A 17,143-nucleotide genomic window follows, 5' to 3' on the forward strand; every position below is an offset into this window, starting at 1 on the left:
AAATAAGTTGAGGGGCTAACGAGACACTATATAAATTTAAGGGGTCAATCAATCTTTTTAGACAAGTTTGAAAGGCTTTTGATGTATTAAACCTTTATTTTTATTTTTAGTTTATTACTAGTTTAACAAATCAAAAATTGACATGTGGCATGATTGATAGACGAAAAAAAAAAAGAACACCATCTTTTTAACTCTATTAGTCAAGCATCTAATAAAACAAAAAAAATAAATGATCAAGAGTTTAACATGTCTAAATAATAACATATTTAAATAAAAGATTATGGATTTAATGGACTAAAAATTAAAAAATTAAGAGCTTCAAAATACTTTTTGCCATTTTTTTAATTAACCTTTTTTTATTAAATTTTATAAAAAAATTTGAGCTTTTATTTGATCGTATTCATCTTTGTTTTTTCTACATTTATTATTTGTTTGTTAAATTTGTTAATTGTAAATATCTTTTTCTTGGGTAATGAAAGGAAAAAAACTGCTAGTTGTAAATATCTAATTTAGTTAAAAATGCATTATTTATTTTTTTTTTCATTTTATTTGTATATTATATTTTTTACAATTTAAAATAATGATTTTACATTTTCATGTTGTCACATTATACGTATCAAAATTTTCTTTTAAAATGTAAAAATAATTTTTTTGCATATAAAATAAATAACATTAACTAAGTTATATTTAAAACTGATTTTTTTTTTGTCAACATGAGTTAATTTGAAAAAAAATATTAATGTATGCAAATAAAAAGGATCAAAATTAATCAACCAAAACCAAAAATTAAAAGATCAAAGCACCTCAATATATGTTTTTCTCCATTTTACATGCAAACTTTATATATATAGAAAATGTTAAGTATATTTAATAGATGATTTTTCCTCATACTAATGCTTATTCCGAGTATATTTTCAAGATAAGGCTTAGTTATGAAATTTAGTGACTGTACTGGGAAAATGGGGTAATTAGCATAGATGGTCACGGAATTTTGGATAATGTCTCCGAAAATGTCATAAAAGTTTAATTTGTTTCAATAAAATCACTTATGTTTATTTTTTTCCTAATAAAGTCATTTTGGACGTTTTCCAATCATTTTTTATTGGAGTTGATTACTTGACATCTCAACATCACGTAGTCATTATAAAAAAAATATAATTAAACATTTTAATTGACAATCGGTATACCACGTGGGTTATTTGTGGTTAAAATTTTAATTGACAATCTTTATTTACTTGGATTAGTTTGTGGTTTTTTTTTTTTTTTTGCTATACCACATGACGTTGAGACATGTGTTTAGATGTTATATAAACTCCGGTGAAAAAATGATTAGAAAACGTCCAAAGTGATTTTACTGGGACAAAAACAAACTTAAGTGATTTTATTAAGACAAATTAAACTTTTGTGATCTTTTGATGACATTGTCCAAACTTTTGTGACCACCAGTAGTAATTAGACGGGGAAAATGAGGAAAGTTCATTGGCCATGAGTGTAATTTAACCCTATTTTGGACAGAAAATCAGCTAAATTCCACTAACTATTGATAACGACTAACAACAATAACAACTAAACCAAACAAACCCGTAACGAACTAAAATGCTGATGAATGCAAGTAAAGCAAACCCAAGTTTGAACTAAACCTAACCATGATTACTATTTGAACAGAACATGGTTGCATAAATTACCAAATTAAAAGCTAAAATTGAACCGAACTTTGGCTTACTCATGTTCGGCTCTTTAGAAAATTGACAAGATCAAGCTCAATCTCAACATCCTGTTCATGGGCTACTCACAAGCAGCTCATTTATTTGTTCACAAGCTTTGCTCACGGGTAGTTCGTTAATTCTGTTTATGAACTTTACTCGCGAACAATTTTTTTTTTTTTTTTTTTGGTAGAAAAGGAAAAGAAAAACGAACAACAAAAAACTACTCAGAAATTAGCTTAGGGAAGCTAACCCCAATCCTATCTTCTAAGAGAAGAGGAGAGATGAAACTAGAGGAAACAGGAAGGGTAGTAACGCCTAACGTCCCTTCATGGCCCGCCGCCGCCAAGCGATCAGCAACACGATTCTGCTCTCTAAAAATGTGTCTGAACTCTACGAACTCAAAGGAGGAGCAAAGCCTTATAATAGCTTTGATGAGGTTGCGACTGTTAAGACCCATAGAATGATTCTCAGAAATCATTTTGATTGCTTCCAAATTATCAGACTCCACAGAGAGCCTCTTAACACCCAGTCTTTTAGCAAGATTGATTCCAGTAAGAATAGCCCAGAGCTCCGCAGAAAAGGAAGAACTCAACCCTAAATTCTGGGAGAACCCAGAAAGCCAGGCGCCCCCTGCATCTCTAAGCACACCTCCAGCCGCAATCTTACCGTTACTGAGCAGGAACCATCAGTATTCAGCTTCACAACCCCCTCTCTTGGCCTGCTCCATCAATTCATTAATTATGTTCATTTGAAAATTTTTCAACACAAAACTACATAATTTTGAAACCTACAAAACTAAAGTTTACATAAAACTACGTAGTTTTACATTTCTTCCGTTATAGAAATTCTTATTAAAAAAAATCGAACCAAACTTGCTCACGAGCGCGATCATGATCATTGTAATCGAGCTTACTCAATCTATAACCAAGCTTTCAAACCGAGTTTCACCATACTCAAGCTCGGCTCGTTTATAAATCGAGCCGAACACGGTCGAGCTTTTACCATGTCGAACGTCAAGCAGCTCATGAGCAGCTAGGCTCATCTACAGTTAGCTATTTTGTACCGAAAAATCAGCTAAATTCCACTAGCTATCAACAACAGCTAACAACAATAGCAAACAAAACAACAACAGCAAACAAAACAACAACTGAACCATAACTAACCAAATGTTGATCTATGTTGCACAAAAATGGTAACGGAAATTGACACCGGACGGACACAGGAAAACCTTGTTTCTATAAAAAAAAATCGGCTAGGAAACGGTAATCGAAGCGGAAAAGAAACAGAAACGGAACCGGTTGAAAATGCTAGTGACGAAGAGTTTCCGTGCAACATAGATGCTGATGAATGCAAGTCGAGCAAACCTAAGTATGGACTAAACCTAAACATATTGCTTATATCAATGAATTCTGCATAAAATCACAAACCATTTCATCAGCCAATTATTTCTAGGGGTTGCAATTTCTGACACGAAAACACGATTTACAGAGACAACCCGACTGACACGACACGGTTGACACGAAAATCATTTTTCTAGCATTTATAACATATAAAACCATATGGAACATATATATGAGATTAAAGATTTTGACACGAAACACGAAATTGACACCTCTAATTATTTCTTGCTTCAAACTTAGCAAAATCACAATAGTTTCTTCCCTGCAACTGAATCAAATTACTATTTCAAGAGAAACATGGTTGCATAAATTACCAACAAATGCACATTCACTAAATTACATATTCTCAATTGACCCAACTAGTAAGTTACTGCAACTACCTCACCGGCTTTTAGTCTTTTTCTGGCCTTGAACTTGAACAGCTGCACAAATTTTCTTCCAGCACCGGATAGAAATCAGGGACGGAATAACAACCCACGATGCGTTTGCACCGACATAGTATGAGTAATAGTAAAATGGACTTGAAGCATAGTTGTCTCCTTCCAAGAAAGAAGTTATGAAGTACACAGCAGTTCCGTAAAGCTGTCCTAAAGAGATAGCAAATTGAAGTATGTAGCTATATGACTTCCCAGTAGCGATAGCATAACTGCCAAATATAAGAAAACAGTTCTGTTATGCAATTGTGGCAGGAAGTTGATTAAAGAATTACTAAAATCGATAATAAGTTTAGTAGAGGAAGGAAGGAATAGATGAATCATAGACAGCGGGAAGACTAAGAAAACAGTTCTGTTATGCAACTGTGGCAGCAATTTTATAAAAGAATTTACTAAAACCGAAAATACGTTTCGTAGAGGAAGGAATAGATGAATCATACACAGCAACAGTTCTGTTATGCAACTGTGGCAGCAATTTTATAGAAGAATTACTAAAGCCGAAAATAAGTTTCGTAGAGGAAGGAATAGATGAATCATACACTGCGAGAAGACTAAGAAAACAGTTCTGTTATACAACTGTGGCAGCAATTTTATAAGAATTTACTGAAACCGAAAATAATTTTCGTAGAGGAAGGATAGATGAATCATACACAGCGAGAAGACTATGAAAACAGTTTTGCTATGCAACTGTGGCAGCAATTTTATAGAAGAATTTACTAAAACCGAAAATAAGTTTCATAGAGGAAGGAATAGATGAATCATACACAGCGAGAAGACTAAGAGAACAGTTCTGTTATGCAACTGGAAGCAATTTTATAAACAAATTACTAAAACCGACAATAAGTTTCATAGAGGAAGGAATAGATGAATCATACACAGCAAGAAGACTAGCCGGACCCTCTAAAACTGCAGTTATTCCTTCAACGGAAACTACACCAGCATCCCTTCCTACATATCTTGAATCACCTTTGCTGTATTCTTTCCCTGTGAATATCATATCGCAAACATCATATCGACTGCTAATAATCCTAATGAAACAGAATAAGAAAGCAGCAAGGTACTCACAAACTTCAGCCAGATAAAAAGAATTCTTGTCCTTGAAAAACTCAGGAGAGAAAACAAAATAACCCTCGAGTATTAGATGGGTGAGACCAGTGAAAGCCCACCAGCACATCAGCAATCTGTCGACTTTTGCTATTTTACGTGATCTTCCTGGTAGACGGAAAAACAAGCTAAATGAATTACAGTCTGGACAAATGAAGCATATCAATGAATAGGAAGGCGAATAATCAATTGAAAAGATGAATTACAACCAACATGAAAGGCAAAAAAGAAAATTGTAAGAAAATGGACTTTTATTCATTCTCACACCTACAGGAGCAGATCAGCAAGAAAGTTTTATTCAGAGATAACGCATTGCTCCATCTTAGGTTACAAAGATATATTATTGATCAACGTGCATTCTGAACCGACCAAAACGCCGTTTCACTAATCCAATTTAATAGATATTAAGAATAGAAATGAGGGATTTATGAAGCAGAATAAATTAATTCTTTATCAAATTGCTCAATTCAGCTACCATCTAATCACTTATTTCACAAGATAGCCAGTTTCAGCTGCACACAATGTAATGATCACAAAACATACCAATACTATGTCATCCAAAAGTGTAAAACTTTCAACCAATTACTCGTTGCAAACGGGCTTAGCAGAGAAAATTCAAAGGTAATAATGTGATGCACATCAGATCCAACCTATGTTGCATGGACATTCCTCCTTATTAGCGTTTCGTATTCCTGTCGATTTCCTGTCTGTGTCCGTTTTGATTTGAAAGCTATTTTTATAAAGGTTATATTTTAGAAATAATGTTTCCGGTGTCTGTTTTCCGTATCCGTGCAACATAGGATCCAACTCATCACTTGCTAATCCATACTCTTCTTTTGGTAGCACAGTAAGAATTGAAAATTGAAGTAAAACGTGTGCCTGGATCTAGAAGTGCAAATGGAAAGCTGAGATGGCAATTGGTTATGAATTCTAATGGTAATGGTAAGAGTGAATCAAATTTAAAACTCATTCAGCAATGAGTCATCAATTATTGAACTAAGATTCAAAAGAAGAACTGTATCTAAGATTGCGAACTATGCTATCTCATGGTCAAATTCAAATGAATCATGTAAAACAACAGAATTGAACCAAAAACAGTGAATCTATGAGCAATTCAGTAGCTAGAAATTAGTAGAAACAGTGTCATCGCCAATCGCATTGATAATTGAAATAGAATCTTGCAAAGATGAATGGGTATATAACAACAGAAACAGTGAATCAAAAAACAATTCAGTAGCTAGAAATTAGTAGAAACAGTAGCATTGTCAATCGCATAGATAATTGAAATAGAATCTCTGCAAAGATGAATGGGTATAACAACAGAATCGAACCAAAAATAGTGAATCTAAAAGCAATTCAGTAGCTAGAAATTAGTAGAAACAGTAGCATTGCAATCGCATTGAAAATTGAAATAGAATCTCTGCAATGAATGGGTATAACAACAGAATTGAACCCAAAAGAGGTGAATCTAAAAGCAATTCAGTAGCTAGAAATCAGTAGAAACAGTAGCATTGCCAATCGCATTGATAATTGAAAATTGAAATAGAATCTCTGCAAAGATGAAGAATGGGTATAACAACAGAAACAGTGAATCTAAAAGCAATTTAGTAGCTAGAAATTAGTAGAAACAGCAGCATTGCCAATCGCATAGATAATTGAAATAGGATCTCTGCAAAGATGATGAATGGGTATAACAACAGAATTGAACAAAAATAAGTGAATCTAAAAGCAATTTAGTAGCTAGAAATCAGTAGAAACAGTAGCATTGAAAATTGAAAATTGAAAATTGAAATAGAATCTCTGCAAAGATGAATGGGTATAACAACAGAATTGAACCAAAAACAGTGAATCTAAAAGCAATTTAGTAGCTAGAAATTAGTAGAAACAGTAGCATTGCCAATCGCATTGAAAATTGAAATAGAATCTCTGCAAAGATGATGAGTGGGAATTGAACCCAAAATAGTAAATCTAAAAGCAATTCAGTAACTAGAAATTAGTAGAAACAGTAGCATTGCCAATCGCATTGAAAAATTGAAAATTGAAACAGAATCTCTGCAAAGATGATGAATGGGTATAACAACAGAATTGAACCCAAAATAAGTGAATCTAAAAGCAATTCAGTAGCTAGAAATTAATAGAAACAGTAGCATTGCCAATCGCATTGAAAATTGAAATAGAATCTCCGCAAAGATGATGAATGGGTATAACAACAGAATTGAACCTAAAAACAGTGAATCTATGAGCAATTCAGTAGCTAGAAATTAGTAGAAACAGTAGCATTGGCAATCGCATTGAAAATTGAAATAGAATCTCTGCAAATGGGTATAATAACAGAATTGAACCCAAAGTAAGTAAATCTAAAAGCAATTTAGTAGCTAGAAATTAGTAGAAACAGTAGCATTGCCAATCGCATTGAAAATTGAAAATTGAAATAGAATCTCTTGTAAACATAAATGGGTATAACAACAGAATTGAACCAAAAATAAGTGAATCTAAAAGCAATTTAGTAGCTAGAAATTAGCAGAAACAGCAGCATTGCCAATCGCATTGATAACTGAAAATTGGAATAGAATCTCTGCAAAGATGAATAGGTATAACAACAGAATTGAACCCAAAATAAGTGAATCTAAAAGCAATTCGGTAGCTAGAAATTAGTAGATACAGTAGCATTTCCAATCGCATTGATAATTGAAAATTGAAATAGAATCTCTGCAAATATGAGTGGGTATAACAACAGAATTGAACCAAAAATAAGGGAATCTAAAAGCAATTCAGTAGCTAGAAATTAATAGAAACAGTCGCATTGCCAATCACATTGATAATTGAAATCGAATCTCTGCAAATGGGCATAACAACAGAATTTAACCCAAAATAAGTAAATCTAAAAGCAATTCAGTAGCTAGAAAGTAATAGAAACAGTAGCATTTCCAATCGCATTGATAACTGAAAATTGAAATAGAATCTTTGCAAAGTTGAATGCGTATAACAACAGAATTGAACCTAAATAAGTAAAAATCTAAAAGCAATTCAGTAGCTAGAAATCAGTAGAAACAGTAGCATTGCCAATCGCATTGATAATTGAAAATTGCAATAGAATCTCTGTAAAGATGAATAAGGAAAAGAGAAGAGACCAGAAAAGAACCAGACGAGGAGGACGACGAGAAGAGAAACAAATCCAAAGCTGCCAACAATTGTGGATTGAGATAAAACTACAGGCACGTAATCCGGGAGTTTGAGATCTCTCGGAACGTACGGATGCGGCTGACCCTCCATTTGTCTATGTCTCCACGAATCTGAAGTCGCTATAAAGTTTGAATTTTGTACTAGTAGGTTTTTAATTGGATTAGATCTGATCTCACATTATTGCCATTGTCAAGTTCAGTCGTTCTGTAACTTGGTCCTTTTCGGGGCTTTTCCAAAATTGAGGGATTTATTATTACCAGGCCTAATACACAAATAACCCCTTGACTTGTCCAAATATTGTAACTGCCCGCTCCAACTTTCAATTATAACAACTTACCCCTCAAACTTATCCAATTGTAACAACTTACCCCTTAAACTTGTGCAATTGTAAAACACAACCCCAAATTGCTGATATGGACTGCAATTGAAGAAACACGTGAAATACAAAATCTGCAACGCTCGTGGAGTATGATAATCATATCTTTGGCGTGATACGAATCCGTGAAAACTTTTTTACGGTTGCTTCAAATACGGGATAAAAAAAATTCCAATTTGGGGTTATGTTTTACAATTGGACAAGTTTAAGGGGTAAGTTGTTACAATTGAAAGTTGAGGGGGACAGTTGCAACATTTGGACAAGTTCAGGGGGTTATTTGTGTATTACACCTTATTATTATTATTAGTTTTAGAAAAAAAAACCATCTCGATTTAGCTGTCAATTTTATAAATCACGGGGGGGTCATGGTAGAGTGGTAAAGGCTCATTCTCTCTTAACCAAAGATCCAAGGTGCAAATCGTCTATTGTGCAGTATTCATGTTTATTCTAATCTTACGGTCCTGTTGATCGGAACGTTCTTACTAGTCTAAGCTGAGGACACGTGTATATTGATATTATTTGTACGATATCATATGTCTCCCTCCCTGTTTGACTCGCGAAGTTCTTAAAGTTTCAGTTATCGGAGACCTCGTAGGACTCTGCCATTTGAGAAATGGTTCAACATTTTATAGATCTATGGTCTTTTAGACCTTTTAGTTTGGAATGACGAAAGGGGTGTTGCTTCACACATAGTTTATTATCTTCTAGAGCGGGTGGATCGTTGTGTTGCATGATGTCATTGCAGTGAGTGGTGTGCAGTCTTCCCTAATAGGCATTATAGCCACTAATCTATTTCATAAGACGTTTGACACATATTTGAGGGCTTTAACCTAGGTGACCTTACGCATAAACAATTTACCATGTCCAATGAACGCTTATGCCGATAGTCTTTTTATAGATAATGACCTTTCACATGCTTCTTCGAAAAATGCCTATGTAAACGGACTCTTAGCGATGAATTTTCCTTTCCAGATTTTTGCATTTCTTACTGTGCTCAAAGCTTCTACTTTCTCCTCAATAAAGTTTAAGTATTCTCTTTTTCCTAGCTTTCTTTTTTTATTGCATAAAAGTGTTGAAGCAAAAGAATTCTCGCAAGCTCTCAACCTCGGAAGAAATTGCTCGGACCTCTTCTAGCGACACTGAAAACATGTCTCCATGAAAATAGAGCAAAGGAGAAACCAATAAGGGAAATAAATGAAGGTTGAGAGAAAAACGAACCCCGAAGCTTGGGATCAAGGCTCAAGCTTAACAGCCTCTCAATTGGTAGTGATGTTAATCAATTTTCCCTTCCTTATGCCTTGGAGATGCATCTCCCGACCCTAGGCAACACGTTAAGGACGATATTCAAAAAGGGGATGAATATCTTGTAGGAGTTTATGTTCGATTTGTGGCGTATGGCATGAAATTTCCTCTTCCGGATCGCATTGTAGCCGTGTTATAAGAGTTCCATTTATGTATTAATTGTATGAACGTCTGGTTGGAGTTATTAGCATTGAATGGTGTCGTCGCTCATCTATTTTGGGTGCCTATTAAAGCATCTCCATTGCAAGCAATCTAAAAAGTTGTTAAAACTTAACACATTATCCCAAAATATAATATTTTATTTCTTCTCATCACTTTTGTCAATTTTTTCTGAAGAAATGTTTCAAATGCTAAGCAACTCCAAAAGTTACCAATATAATTCTATAACTCATTATTTTATGTATAATTTATTTTAATTATAAATATTATCATATTGAATAATAGAATATTTTAATGCTTGATTGTATTTTTTATTAAAAAAATGGGATGGCAAGAGTGTCAAAAAGTGGTAATGTTGATATAAAAAAAGTTACTATTGTCTCTGCAATGCAAGACACTCTTCCAAAAACTATTCACCTCACCAAGTACTCTTCTAAGCACTCCCCATTAGAGATGCTTTTAGAAGGAAATAGGAAGATTTCTGCAATTGGAGTCTAAAGGGCTCTTCTGACCGGAAAACCGGATAGCATCAAAGATTTGAAAGATAAATGATTTTGGTTAGGACTGAAGATGGATTCCCCAAACAATTTCCGTTGGTCCCAAGTAAGCTAGAAAATACCCTAAAGGGGATGAATATGATATTTACCAGAATAAAAATTATTTTGAGTAAATAAAAATATTATTGAAAAATAATCTTTTTACTCAAAATCTATTTTGCCATTTAAAGATAGTTTTACTAAAGATGCGGAATCTAATATTAGTAAAACTTTGAAAATATTTCTTTATGTAGACTTCGATGTATATGCTAAATATTTTTAAGTGATAATGCTATAAGTATAAATATAAATCGAATAAACATAATAATAAAGAGAGTAGAAATAATAGAGATTTGATGCATAGAATTTTATAGTGATTCAGCAAATTAAGGCCTACTCCACTTCTTAAGACTAAACTTGAGATTTTAATTCAATCCTTCAATCTGTACGAAACAAGTCTCACCTAACTTACGGGTGCTTAAGAAATCTATGTTAAACTTATGGGTGCTTAACAATACTTTTTGCAAGTTTTAGTACCAAATTTATCAAGTCTTGTATGTGCTTGACAAACTTACACTTTTTACCAAGAGCAAGTGAGAAACTTGTCAAGCTTGCGGGTGCTTGACGAACCATTACAATTCTTTCTCCGATAAGAATCACATCTCTGATCACTTTTATAGTTCAAGTTATTAAACTCCTCCACACACAAACTAATATATTTACAATCTTACTTTTTTAGATTAAATAAGAAAATTTTACATAGTATTTGAATATTTAAATCTTTGATGAAGAACCCTCATTCTTAAATGTCTTTCAATAATTGTGGAAAGACTTTTTGCTAATCTTGAAATTGAGTAATTTATTGTAAGTCCTCCAAATTGCAAATGAAGTTGGACTCTATTTGTAGGTGTAGAAAAGTTGTCCGTTGTGATTCGAAAAAATAGGTATAGAAAAGTTGCTCTTTTTTACTTGGATCACAAGCCTTGAACGCATAGTTCATATAGTGTAACAGTCATCACCATATGGACAAATGAGGGAAGAGTTTCGAACTCCGCATGTACCAGTTCATATTTCCATGTTTTGGATCACGGGATAATAGTTTAGCCTAATAAAGCTTACCGACCTTGCCAGTAAACATTCTCCACTAGTATCTTTACATGTGTCCTCGAGCTTCATTAGAGCACACAAACTGCTAAACCTTGCCCCCACATTTTATAAATAGAAAAGTCTATTATGCAAATAAATGTCCGCACACACTGTTACTAAATCCAAATATTCATTCTTTTTCATCTCCTCTAAATATTTTGCTAACTTAAGCATCAGAGTGAGATCCCGGTCTTTGACTCCTCTTTTAATCTCTTTTCTGCTTGTCTTATGTGATTTGCTAATTGATCGATCATCCAAAATTTTACCCAACCAATCGGGTTAAATGCATCATTGGTCACTAAACTTACATGGTTGTCTCAAAATAGTCACTCAACTTCAATTTGTCTTAATAAAATCACTCAACTTTGAGTGTTGTCTCAATTAGGCCACTCCACGAATTTCAGTGGTTAAACGGAACCGAAATAATGACATGAGTGATACATCCACATGAGTCAACTCAGATCTCTAACCAAAATAAAACGTGACATCCACCTATATATCACCTGACTATCACGTATGTGTCACCTGGCTATCACGTATGCATCACAGTGGGGTCCCGATCCCTGACTCTCTTTTAATCTCTTTTCTATCTTATCTGAGACGATTTGTTAATTGACAGATAATCCAAAAATTTACTCAAAAGATCCTATCACATCATTACACACTTATACTAAAATCAAGTAATAGATTTACTTTAAATAAAAAAAACTTTTTTATTTTTTCTCTTTTATTTTCTTTAAATACTAAAATCAAGAAATAAATTTGAGAATCCGACAATGAATCATTATATATATATATAATGAATCATTATGATTCATAATCCCAGTATGGGTAGTAGGATTCGGGACAAAGGTGGACCTATTCACAATGTTTTATGGGAAAATTACACAGAAATTCATCTTTTAAAAACTATTTACAATTATGTCAAATCATAATTTTGGATTATGTCAAACTAGTAAAATCAGTACTTTTAATATATTTTTAGTATTAGAATTTATAAATTAAAAGTCTAGAATATATATTTTAGGGTTTATAATTTATGAATTTGAGTCTAGATTTTTTTAATTATGGTTTAAAATCATAATATATAGAGAATAATGACATATTAAGAATTACGTTTGGTGATATAACTTAGTTATAATTTTGTACTTAATTATGATATTCATGTATTTCACCCATGTTTTATTTCAATTTTCGGGCCCATTGCATATATTCCTACTCTATCAAAATATTATAAAACATTACAAGTAATTTTCCTCAAACATAGTGGACATATAGACTTTAATATAAATACTTTTAATTTATTTTAAGTTAAATAATTTATTGATCTGCAACTTTTTACACAATACACTGTTTAGTCTTTCTATTTTTAAAAACATATTATGAATTTATAAAGTTCCCAACCTTTCTCACTGTTAACGCTTTAGTCCTCCACATTGGATTATTTGTTAATGAAACAAATTTTTAATCCATAATACACTGAAAACAATTGTAATACCAAATTTACTCTATCTTCTAATATATCAGGCTCAAACACAATTCTTTTACGAAACTTGAAAATCATTGTTTCAGTTTCAAATTTATGAATTCATCAAATAAGGGTTTATGTGAGATTGATTCGATTGAGGCTTGAAGCTTAAAAATCAAAATGGCAGCATGCTGAAGGGATAATCTAAAGTTCTTTAACAGGAATTGCTCATGTGGGAAACGTTGTGAAGTCAAGATATCTGAGAGTGTAAAGAACCCAAATAGGTAACATTGTTATAGGGATAATGAGTGTGAGAGTTTTTTGGGATTGTGTGACACTCGAACTTTGAGTGCCACAAGTGAAACTGGAGGTCAGAGCATGTTGGAGTCAAGGAACAGAGGAACTGGAACTAGAAGCACATTAGAGATGGTGGAAATAAAGGAAGATTTAATGAGATTAAGGATTAAACTAAGAATGACATGTTAGGGTTGATGAAGTAGAACAATGCCCTAAAAGACAAAGTTGTAGCTTTTGAATATGGAATTTTCATTGTGAAGATGATATCTTTTTTATTAGTTGTATGTTGTGTTGTTTTGATTTTCATCGGGATTTTTATGTTATTAAAGTAGCACTATGTAAGTGAAGTTTGTAACTTGAAAGTTGAAACTTGAAGTTTGCAATGTAGCTTGAATCTTGAAATTGAAGTTTGATAGAAATTGAAGTTCATATATTAATCGAAGTTTGTTATTTGGCTTCATTGATTTACTTTTATTTTTGTGTTATTTGGAACAAAACTTTATAGTTGATAAAATTTGGTATTGATGGTCAATTTATGCACAAAACTTGAAATAGAAAATCAAAAAATTAAGAAACAACAAAATTAGAAGCTATCTTACCAAGATCAAAGTAATGAAATTGTAAGACTTTACTGTTGTTTTTATCAGAAAATCGGGTTTTTTTCTGTCAATTGCAACCAAACATAGGTTCCTATCAAGCTACCTATCTTCATGTACAATACTCTCATATTTCAAAACAAAAGTATATCATGTACAAACAAAAGCATTTTGCAATTTCAAAAAATTATTTCAGAAGAAAGTGTCGCAATGAGAGATGAGAAACAACTCATTGCTTTAAGAGCAGACTGTCAAAATGAGAGATGATATAACCGAGAGATTATGAAAGAATCTTACAGTTGAATATGAGAAGGTAAGAACAAAGAGACTTTGTTGAACGATTTTAGCTTCGCATGATTTGAGTTTTTAGGCTTTCACAGCGAAAAAGGGGTTTTAGGTTTTCAGGGCTCCTAAACCTGCGGGAGATATGAGTTTGGGACTTGTTTAGTTTGTCTTAACAAATTAGGGATACTTTAGTCATTTCCCAAACTTTTAACGGTTAGAAATCTTAAAAATAGATAGAGGGACTAAAGTGTTAACGGTGACAAAGGTTGGGGACTTCATAATGTGTTTTTAAAAATAGGAGGACTAAATAGTGTGTTGTGTAAAAAGTTAGGACCAATAAATTATTTACCCTTTATTCTACTTAACAAAATTTTGAAAAATTATTGGTGCTAGACTGAAATTTGTCAAAAATATGATTTCTGTAATAATATGCCTCATCAATCAATCAATATCACCTATAAGTATTTAGGGCTAATTTTAAATACAATCTTGTGGTTTCATTATTATTATTATTTTTTTTTTTTCCTTTCAGATCGATATCTGTGATTAGTAAAATTTCTATTTTGCCAAATTTGGCCGATAACGATCTCAACATGAAATTTTTTAAGAATTAAAATTGTTTAGTATCATATTTACTATGTGACCACATTTTTATTTTTCAAAATCATCAATTTTGGAGTTTTTTTTTCTAAACATTAAATTCTTCTCTCGTAAAGAAACAACACCCAAATGACTCCAAACCTAAAAGGTTGAAGAATTAAAGTTTTTTAAAATTCCATTTAATTTTTGAAAACTTTCATTTTGAGGTCGTTATCAGCCAAGTTTGAAAAAATGAAAATTTTGCCAACCACAGATACCAATCTGTAAAAAATGTGAAACCACATGGTTTTATTTGAAATTAACCCTAATATTTCTTAACATTACTCAATTTTCTATAAAATAACATGTTTTTATCTTTTTTTTTTTTGGTAAGAAGGGAAGAAAAAAACAAACAAACAAAAACCTAACCCGGGATCAGTCTAGGAAGACTGACCCCAATCCTATCCTCAAGAAGAGAAGGTAACAGAAAAGAAGGAGGAACGGAAAGGGTAGAAACACCTAACATCCCCCCATGCCCAGCAGCTGCCAAGCGATCCGCCACACGGTTTTGCTCCCTATAAATATGGGAGAAGGTAAGAGAATCGAAGGCAGGACGAAGCCTCAAGATGGCTTTAATGAGATTCTGACTCTTAAGACAAACAACCTGTCTATCCGAAATCCTGTTGATAGCCTCCAAATTGTCAGACTCCACCGAAAGTCTTTTAACACCCATGCGAATGGCGAGTTTAATGCCAGACAAGATCCCCCAGAGCTCCGCAGTAAAGGAGGAGCCCGTACCTAAGTTATAGGTAAACCCAGCCAGCCAGGCGCCACCAGCATCCCGAAGAACTCCACCAGCAGCAATTCTGCCATTACTAAGGCAGGAGCCATCCGTATTCAACTTGACAACCCCTTCACTGGGCTTCCTCCAACCAACTAACGGGACCTCTTTAACCGGGGAGGGGTGAACCAGGGGCTCTCCTTCAAAACTCTTTGTAATAACAGAGAGTTTTTTCGAGAAGTAAAACCGGAGGTCAGGAATAAAGACAGTCTTCTCAGCAAAAAACTCTTCATTCCTCCATTTCCACATTTGGTGACAAATAATAGCGAAGAGAATAGCCCCGTGCTCCATACTGGCCAACAAATTCCCATTAACGCCTTCAGAGAACCAGTCAATATCAGAGAACCCCATAAAGGAAAGAAGGATGTGGTGAGGAAGGACCCCTTTCCAAACCTTTCTACTATTCGGGCAATCCCTCAAAGCATGGCACAAGGTTTCCACATGGCCGCTGCATCTGCTACAGGCACCAGATACAGCCAAGTGCCTTCTGTGTCTATCTGCTACATGCTTTTATCTTTTAATTCCAAGTATCAATTATTTAAGGAATATAATAGATTTTTTTTTGAAAAAAAAATATAATTATTTCATTCAAAGAAAAAGGAAAAAAATACATAATTAAACCCCTGAACTTTAACTGTTTTAAAGATTAAGCCCCTAATCATTTATTTTTCCATATTAAACTCTTGATTATTGATTCTATTATGGATTAGACCTTTATTTAGCTTTTTCGTTAGGAAGATTTGACTTGTTGACATGGACAAATAAAAATAAAAATTCCTTGACTAGGAGAGATAAAAATTAAAAACTAAAACGAAATTATAGAAATTATTTTCCAGTATATTTTTCCAAACTCGATTTTCTCCTCTCCCATTTTGTGATTTTCAACATTAGAATCGCCAAATCGATCTTCTCATCTCCTAAACTCGATGGAAAAGTTAAATAAGGGCCAAATCCATAACAAAATCAATTATTAGGGACTTACTGTGGAAAAATAATTGATCAGTGACTTGATCCTTAAAACAGGTAAAGTTCAGGGGCTTAATTATGTTTTTTACCAAAAAAAAATAGTACATATCGGCATAAGTAATTAAAAAGTTACAATCCACAAGTACATTAGAGAATTTTGAATTTGCATCTTCAATATCATAAATCGTGATAGAACAATAGTAGATAATGCTTGAATTCCAGCACAACAATGAGAGACACACTCCACCTAAAATCGACTTCATAATGTTTTTCTTCATAAATGACTTTGTTTTTCAATGCTCCAAAATGAAAAAGAACATGACAGCACATATATAAGGAGACATACCATAAATACCTATAAAGGGAGAAAGTCCAAAATTCTACTAGTAAAGAATAAGCTAATAAATCTAGCATAGTAGAACAATCAAAGATTTATTCAATAAAGAAAAAAGAAAACCAAAATAAAGAAATGTTTATTTTCCGGCTAAAAATCGAAAGAAAATTTTAAACATGGATGAAGAAGAAAATAGTTTCTTGACGGCATAATGGAAATTCTCTTGAAAAACTAGTGTAAATATATTATTATGCATAATTCAACTATTGAAAGAAAATATATTTATTTTTTTTTATTTTTTTTTCCACGTCTAATCATATATTTGTGATAAAATCAGGGGTATAGACAAGGAAGGGGCCTGAAGGGCTCGGGCCCCTACGGCCGCCAGAACCACCTTGATTCCGGGTAGTTTCGGCCCATCTGTCTCAAAT

The 17,143-nt window shown here is 33.1% G+C and overlaps 1 protein-coding gene across 1 annotated transcript; it reads right to left on the reverse strand.

Annotated features, from left to right (window-relative positions):
- Nucleotides 1–3,301: 3,301 nt before the first annotated feature.
- Nucleotides 3,302–8,044, reverse strand: LOC136205161 (probable 3-beta-hydroxysteroid-Delta(8),Delta(7)-isomerase). Its single transcript, XM_065995651.1, has 4 exons — nt 7,776–8,044; nt 4,606–4,752; nt 4,416–4,524; nt 3,302–3,752 (listed from the first exon to the last, which is right to left on the reverse strand). Exons 1-4 carry the CDS (start codon nt 7,915–7,917, stop codon nt 3,488–3,490), a joined length of 663 nt encoding a protein of 220 aa, XP_065851723.1. The 5' UTR covers nt 7,918–8,044; the 3' UTR covers nt 3,302–3,487.
- Between the last annotated feature and the right edge of the window lie 9,099 nt (nt 8,045–17,143).

Source organism: Euphorbia lathyris, chromosome 9 (assembly GCF_963576675.1).
Source record: "Euphorbia lathyris chromosome 9, ddEupLath1.1, whole genome shotgun sequence".
NCBI lineage: Eukaryota > Viridiplantae > Streptophyta > Magnoliopsida > Malpighiales > Euphorbiaceae > Euphorbia > Euphorbia lathyris.